Source organism: Borostomias antarcticus, assembly GCF_949987555.1.
Source record: "Borostomias antarcticus genome assembly, chromosome: 7".
NCBI classification, from domain to species: Eukaryota; Metazoa; Chordata; class Actinopteri; order Stomiiformes; family Stomiidae; genus Borostomias; species Borostomias antarcticus.
This window is the reverse complement of record NC_140240.1, coordinates 30,919,150-30,926,649: the sequence shown is the minus strand read 5'-3', so window position 1 is coordinate 30,926,649 and position 7,500 is coordinate 30,919,150. Positions and strand designations below refer to the sequence as shown.

General features: G+C 49.6%; 1 protein-coding gene across 1 annotated transcript in view; it reads left to right on the top strand.

Annotated features, from left to right (window-relative positions):
• Positions 1–7,500, top strand: part of LOC311311723 (uncharacterized protein) — a gene marked incomplete at both ends in the record, with an annotated part of 20,585 nt that overhangs the window by 7,089 nt on the left and 5,996 nt on the right. The window contains 20 exons of the mRNA XM_084441477.1: positions 421–525; positions 1,190–1,243; positions 1,456–1,527; positions 1,772–1,834; positions 1,972–2,007; positions 2,316–2,387; positions 2,501–2,527; positions 2,636–2,671; positions 2,782–2,817; positions 3,193–3,309; positions 3,547–3,630; positions 3,908–3,961; positions 4,421–4,471; positions 4,625–4,687; positions 4,898–4,971; positions 5,439–5,465; positions 5,629–5,679; positions 6,088–6,204; positions 6,369–6,384; positions 7,432–7,500. The exon at positions 7,432–7,500 is cut by the window's right edge and continues 15 nt beyond it. Coding sequence (XP_084297603.1) covers positions 421–525; positions 1,190–1,243; positions 1,456–1,527; positions 1,772–1,834; positions 1,972–2,007; positions 2,316–2,387; positions 2,501–2,527; positions 2,636–2,671; positions 2,782–2,817; positions 3,193–3,309; positions 3,547–3,630; positions 3,908–3,961; positions 4,421–4,471; positions 4,625–4,687; positions 4,898–4,971; positions 5,439–5,465; positions 5,629–5,679; positions 6,088–6,204; positions 6,369–6,384; positions 7,432–7,500 — 1,224 coding nt within the window. The remainder of the gene's footprint in view (positions 1–420; positions 526–1,189; positions 1,244–1,455; positions 1,528–1,771; positions 1,835–1,971; positions 2,008–2,315; positions 2,388–2,500; positions 2,528–2,635; positions 2,672–2,781; positions 2,818–3,192; positions 3,310–3,546; positions 3,631–3,907; positions 3,962–4,420; positions 4,472–4,624; positions 4,688–4,897; positions 4,972–5,438; positions 5,466–5,628; positions 5,680–6,087; positions 6,205–6,368; positions 6,385–7,431) is intronic.

Here is a 7,500-nt window from a genome sequence, read left to right as displayed (position 1 = left end):
AGCTCCTAGCTAGCTAGCCTAGCTAGCCTACATGAAGATAGTGACCAACATTAGACACCCAAACAATAGCTACACATATTAGGGGTAAAAATAACAACAGGGCTAAAGAAAACAGACACATACGTCTCTCCACCGACGACCATGCAGGAGAGAGACAGAGGTGAGGGGATACTAACGTTTAAGGGGCGACAGACAGGAAATGGGGTCACAAGTAGGGAGGAATAACAATACTTTCCCTGATATGTAAAATTAATGAATAAAAAACAATAAATAAAAAGATTTTATGGAATTATATTTTTTTCTGATACACACGTTACAGTCATATAATTTCTAAGAATGTTACACTCGTAAACATTTGAGCCTTTCAACCGATGCAGTTCCAGTTCCACACAATGACCCTCCTCTCTGTCCTCTGTCCAGGGGAGGCTGGGGCCGAGGGCGTGCCCGGGCAGAGGGGCCGAGAGGGGCCCATGGGCCCCCGGGGAGAGATGGGGCCCCCAGGGTTCGGGGAGAAGGGAGACAAAGGTATCTTGATCCGAAAATATCAACCTTCCACAGCACTTTCAGCCTCCTAGACACGGCCTACGACCTGCTTTTTCATTATGATGGTTCGGCTTCAAGTGTCTGACGCTATTTTGATACGATCGGTCAGGTTCTGCTGGTGAACCAGGAAGTCCTGGACCTGCTGGCACTGCTGGACCCGAGGGACATAAAGGTAAGGTCAAAGGTGACAGGAACAGCAAATGAAGGAAGTCTAAACTCCGGCCTATATTTAATATGAGACCGTACAGGCGTCAGTGCTGGTGATGATCAGGTCTGGTTTGCTGATGTGTTTCAGGGTCAATGGGGGCTCAAGGAGCCACAGGAATCCCAGGTATTTCAAGCTTTTTTTAATTAGTCATATGTACATGATACAGCTACCATGTGCACCCAGATAGCAAGCGGATGTGTAATGATTCTGGGCCATATATGGGCCGGAACTAAGCCACAAGGGCCAGATCTGGCCTGTACTGTATATGGCCCAGATCCGCTTGCTATCTGGGCAATGAAATGCTTAACTACAATGTTCTTCAGCAGTGGTAGACTGATGGTGCTGTGACAGATTATTCGTTGAGATTAGAAGGGATTTACAGTAGACTGAACATCGTCCTGAACATCGTCCTGAACACCGTCCTCTCTCATCACGCAGGCACGCCCGGTCCCCAGGGCTTCCGAGGCGACGCGGGGGCTCCAGGACCCAAAGGTACAGTCATAGATTAGATTCAGATTATGTGCCACAGTGCTGAGATTAGATTAAGATCACGGCCTGAATGGGTGGATTAGACTCCTCCCCCTGAGGGTGACGCCACCACCTTGGAGTGTAGGACATTCTGTTGCTCGTTTTGTGAAAAATGTAATGAAGGTCATGGTCAAGGTGAAGGTTCTGCGGTTCTGAGGTTCTGCTCTGTGTTCCAGGGGAGATGGGCCCGGCAGGCCCGACCGGGAACAAGGGGGACCAGGGGGAGAAGGGGCCCCGCGGAGCTGGAGGTGAGTGAGGGCCTCTGAGGGCCTCTGAGGGCCCCTGAACCTACAACCCCCATGTCTGAAACCCACCCATGCACCGGACCGGATAGTCCACTTTCTTTAAGGATATGTGTCCTCTCTGTCCCCTCTGTCCTCTCTGTCCTCTCTGTCCCCTCTGTCCCCTCTGTCCTCTCTGTCCTCTCTGTCCCCTCTGTCCCCTCTGTCCTCTCTGTCCCCTCTGTCCCCTCTGCCCTCTCTGTCCCCGCAGGCGAACCAGGCCAAAGAGGAACCCCAGGACCCGCTGGAGAGAAGGGCCCTCAGGGATCTGTGGGTGAGTCCGTCAGCAGACGAGGACGCTGTCAGGACACAGCAGCAGTTTTTCACATTCTGCTTCTGCTCAGCAAAACGCCGTCGGAACGGTGTAAAAAGCCACCATTGCTCATGTCTGTTGTTGGTTTCGTTGGACAGGTGTTCCTGGATCTGACGGGCAGAAGGGCTCCCGAGGTAAATAGAACAGAAAGGTGGTGTCAGATCAATAGATCACAGGCTTACTCACTTCATTAATTGGTTGTTTGGTTGATTGATTGTTTGATTGGTTAATTTGTTAATTGGTTGATTGTTCGATTGATTGATTGATTGATTGATTGATCGATTGATTGATTGATTGATTGATTGATTGATTGATTGATTGATTGATTGATTGATTGACTGACTGACTGACTGACTGATTGATTGGTTGATTGGTTGATTGGTTGATTGACAGACTGATTGATTGATTGGTTGATTGATTGACTGATTTGTCTCTCACCCAGGTGAGCAAGGTCACATCGGGTTGCCAGGTCCCCGAGGACCTGCGGGGCCCCCCGGAGATGCGGGTCTCCCAGGTACTGGACATGGTGGCGTCTTCATCTTCCTGTATCAATCCATGAACTATATCAAGTCATGGGTGTTTATAGACTCTCAAACAACATTGATCCCCTGCTTGTTGTCCCTCCAGGTACCCCAGGACTTCAAGGACCACCAGGTGAGACTACCTGCCGCCTGCCTACCGTGGTTCGAACAGACTGTATGATTGTGATGCTTTACTCTGCGTACAGTATCTCACGTTACCGTTTCGTAAACTTCCTCTCAGGTTTATCTGGGAACCCCGGCCAGCCCGGAGCTAAGGGTAATGGATCCTCTCTGAGACAACACTTCCTTTCATATCCGTCCACCGTCATGATGCGTCCAGCTCTACGCGGTGTGGTTTTCACCCGCGATCCTCCTCTTGTTTTTCAGGTGAAAATGGCGAGCCTGGCAGAGTCATCAACGCAGGTGAGAAAGAGGGAAACGGCGCTGGTTCATTTGGCTAGTCAAAGAAGCCAGTGACCGTTTATGATGCTAGTACTATATCTCCGTCAGACTCTGGCGCAGATGTGCTAGCATGCTAATTACACAGAGGTAGCCTTATGCTCTGCACATCAAATGCTAGCATGCTAATTACACAGAGTTAGCCTAATGCTCTGCACATCAAATGCTAGCATGCTAATTACACAGAGGTAGCCTTATGCTCTGCACAAAGCACTAGACTGCGTATTGCAAGTCGCTACTTAACCAGCGTGCACGCTGCGCTCGCTAACGTACATAGCCGCCCCTTTGTGTTGATGACGAACTAACCGGTCCTCCTTCTCTCTGGGTCCTGGTCCCCAGCTGGTGCTCATTCCGTGGGCGTTCCCGGGCCCCCCGGTCCTGCCGGGCCTCCCGGTACTTCCGGACCCCCAGGCCTGTCAGGTCCCATCGGTCCTGCTGGGCTCCCCGGCCAACACGGTACGACACCCACCTTTTAGGACAACCGTACAGTGATCATACGTGGGACTTAGCTACGTAGCGCTCTTCAAGGACCTAAAGATACTGGATGAAACCATGAAATGTGTAGTTATGGATGGGATGATAGCCTTGCTTTTCTGGTGTCAGTTCATTACAGGGTTGACTCATCAAAAGTCATTTATTAAGGATGTTTTTGTTTGTTTGTTTGTTTGTTTGTTTGTTTGTTTGTTGTTGCAGGGCCTAAAGGAGACAAGGGAGAGACAGGAGAGCCCGGTATCGCCGCTAAGTCTGTGGAAAACGTTCGCGGCGGTCTAACTAAGAGTGAGTTCTTCTCTCTGGCCTCAGGGAAACGGTGGGACCTTTCTTTCCCCCATTCCTCTGACTGAACGAAGACGTCAAGAAGTGATATATTTACATCTGTAATATTTATTTTTGCTGTGATCTTTACGAGCTTCACAGACTGTTGCTACGGCAACACCGGATTTCGGTGAAACCTTCCGATGCTCATTCAGCGTTCAAATGTCTCTCTCTCTCTCTCTCTCTGTCTCTCTCTCCTTTTCATTGCTACCCCCCCCCCAAAAAAACCCAACCTGAACAGAGCTTTCTGCCGTGCCCGGTCCCCCTGGACCCCCAGGCCCCCCCGGACCCCCAGGTATGACCGTGGGAACCCTGCTTCTCAGGCCGATGTCCCTTCATCCAGAGATCAAGAGATCAGATCAAGACCAGTTAGACCCAGATCTCTAACCTCTACAGTCTGTCTGTCTGACTGCCTGACTGTCTGTCTGTCTGCCTGACTGACTGTCTGTCTGTCTGTCTGTCTGTCTGTCTGTCTGTCTGTCTGTCTGTCTGTCTGTCTGCCTGACTGACTGACTGTCTGTCTGTCTGTCTGTCTGCCTGCCTGCCTGCCTGCCTGCCTGCCTGACTGCCTGACTGTCTGTCTGTCTGTCTGTCTGTCTGTCTGTCTGTCTGCCTGTCTGCCTGTCTGTCTGTCTGTCTGTCTGTCTGCCTGACTGTCTGTCTGTCTGTCTGTCTGTCTGTCTGTCTGTCAGTCTGTACATCGTGCCATTATCTGAATGCCAGCTTTCTTCATCTTCTTCCTCTTCCTCACCAGGTGAGGCTAAAGAAGGCCCCCCAGGACCTCAAGGTCCCCCTGGAGATCCAGGTGAGTAAGCAGTTCCTATGTAACTACAATGTAGTCATCACACATGTCACTCTAGTAGTTATTTACTTAGATATAAAGGACACCTAATGTAAAGTCTTACCCAATGATCATCTGATGCATTGTGGGTGAAGTCATGCCCTCTCCTTCTCTCAGGTGTTGGCAAACCTGGACCCCCAGGTGACAAGGGAGAGCCCGGCAGCTTTGTGCCCACCTCAGGTAGGTCACACACACACACACACACACACACACACACACACACACACACACGCACACACACACACACACACACACACTCACTACACTCCCAACATGTCTGCAACGAAATGGACCCTAGTCATTGATGATGTGAAGAGATAACTTGCTCATCATTCTGGGTTCTAGTAGTGCTGTAATGTTCTGCTGTGTTCTCCTTGTCTTGTCCTTCAGAAACCTTCTTCTCTGGACCACCAGGACCTGCAGGCACACCCGGACCTCAGGGTAGGTTCTGTAGGGATCACCTGGTAGGTTCTGTAGGGATCACCTGGTAGGTTCTTTAGGGATCACCTGGTAGGTTCTGTAGGGATCACCTGGTAGGTTCTGTAGGGATCACCTGTAGGTTCCGTAGGGATCACCTGGTAGGTTCTGTAGGGATCACCTGGTAGGTTCTGTAGGGATCACCTGGTAGGTTCCAAAGGGATCACATCTAGGTTCTGTAGGGATCACCTGGTAGGTTCTGTAGGGATCACCTGGTAGGTTCTGTAGGGATCACCTGTAGGTTCTTTAGGGATCACCCGGTAGGTTCTGTAGGGATCACCTGTAGGTTCTTTAGGGATCACCCGGTAGGTTCTGTAGGGATCACCTGTAGGTTCTGTAGGGATCACCCGGTAGGTTCCATACAGAACATGGATTGTTTGGATCCACCCTGATTTTTAGTGCTGTTCCAAGGAAAATGTCTCTCTTCCTCTAAATAATGTTCTCCTCTCTGTAGGTGAAGAGGGACCGCAGGGATTCCAAGGTAAGTAAAAGGATTTCATGAATGGTTTGAGGTCAGTCTGACTGGTCCAGTCAGTGCACTAAACAATCCACTGTTTACGGTGGCTTGGCAGACTGTTGACTAGGTGGACTGGTTCTGCCTGGTTCTGATGGATGGTAACGTGGATCCCGGTTGACTGTTTCAGGTGAACCAGGCCAGCCGGGCCTACCGGGCGCCCCTGGAGACCCAGGGGTCGGTGAGTAGCTGATACCAACGCTGCCATAAATAAAGTAGATCTTCAAAACATCTGCTTTAAACCTACATTTTGCCGTCTCTATATTACTGTACATTACATTGCATTACCGTCATTTAGCAGACCCTTTTATCCAAAGCGACTAACAATAATTGCATTTAACATAGGAAAAGCCAATGTACTACTACTTGCCAGAACTCACAAGTGCATCTTCTTTTTAAAACAAGTGACTAAGAGCATTATCTAGTGCTGAAGGCAAAGTGCAAGAATAGCAATCTAAAATAAAACAGGTGCTTAAGAGGGAGGATCGTTGTTATTGATTGCAGACCCTAGTACATAGCGGTAAACTACTACCTTTCACATATTGCCATGAGTGTTGTTGTATGAACTTTGTGGTGGTTTTTCTCCCAGGTTTTCCAGGGCAGCCGGGTCACCAGGGGCCTCCTGGAGCTCAGGGGCCAGATGGGGAGTCTGGACCCCAGGGGCCAGCTGGAGAACAGGGCCCAGAGGGACCAGAGGGGCCAAAAGGTAGCCAACTCTCCCTCCTAATACACATCCTGCCTGAGAGGGGGACTGCTACAGTATCAGCTCATGGCAATATTCAAATGTTTTGTTGAGGTAAATGTTTGTCTGCTGTTGTGTGAAGATGTTTTTGTTCTAGACTTCCCTCTGTTGTGCACACCTGTCCACAGACAACGTTCATCTCTTGTATCTAGTTATTCCTAAAGAGCTTCTGTGTGTGTTTGTAAGGTGAGGCTGGAATTCCAGGAGCCCCAGGAATACCTGGCTACTCTGGTGGTGAGATACTCATCCATCCATCCATCCATCATCCATCCATCATCCATCCATCCATCCATCCATCCATCCATTATCCATCCATCCATCCATCCATCCATCCCTCCCTCCATCCATCCATCCATCCATCCATCCATCCATCCATCCATCCATCCATTATCCATCATCCATCCATCCATTCATTCATCTATTCACCCATCCACCCACCCATCTATCCATCCATCCATTATCCATCATCCATCCATCCATCCATCCATCCATCCATCCATCCATCCATTATCCATTATCCATTATCCATCATCCATCCATCCATCCATCCATCCATCCATCCATCCATCCATCCATCATCCATCCATCCATCCATCCATCCATCCATCCATCCATCCATCCATCCATCCATTATCCATCATCCATCCATCCATTCATTCATCCATTCATCTATCCACCCATCCACCCACCCATCTATCCATCCATCCATTATCCATCATCCATCCATCCATTATCCATCATCCATCCATCCATCAATCCATCCATCCATCCATCCATCCATCCATCTACCCTCCTATCCATCCATCCATCCATCCATCCATCCATCCATCCATCCATCCATCCATCCATCCATCCATCATCCATCCATCCATCCATCCATTATCCATTATCCATCCATCCATCCATCCATCCATCCATCCATCCATCCATCCATCCATCCATCCATCCATCCATCCATCCATTCATCCACCCATCCATCCATCCATCCATCCATCCATCCATCCATCCACCCTCCTATCCATCCATCCATTATCCATCCATCCATCCATCCATCCATCCATCCATCCATCCATCCATCCATCCATCCATCCATCCATCCATCCATCCATCCATCCAGCTGATTAATTCAAGTATAAAGTAAATCAGAATATGACCTTGCCTAGTCCCGACCCTCTGACCTTTCTCAAACAGGTTCGTCCAGAAGTGCTCCAGGCCCCCCCGGCCCTCCTGGGCCCCCCGGGGCCCCTGGCAGAGACATCA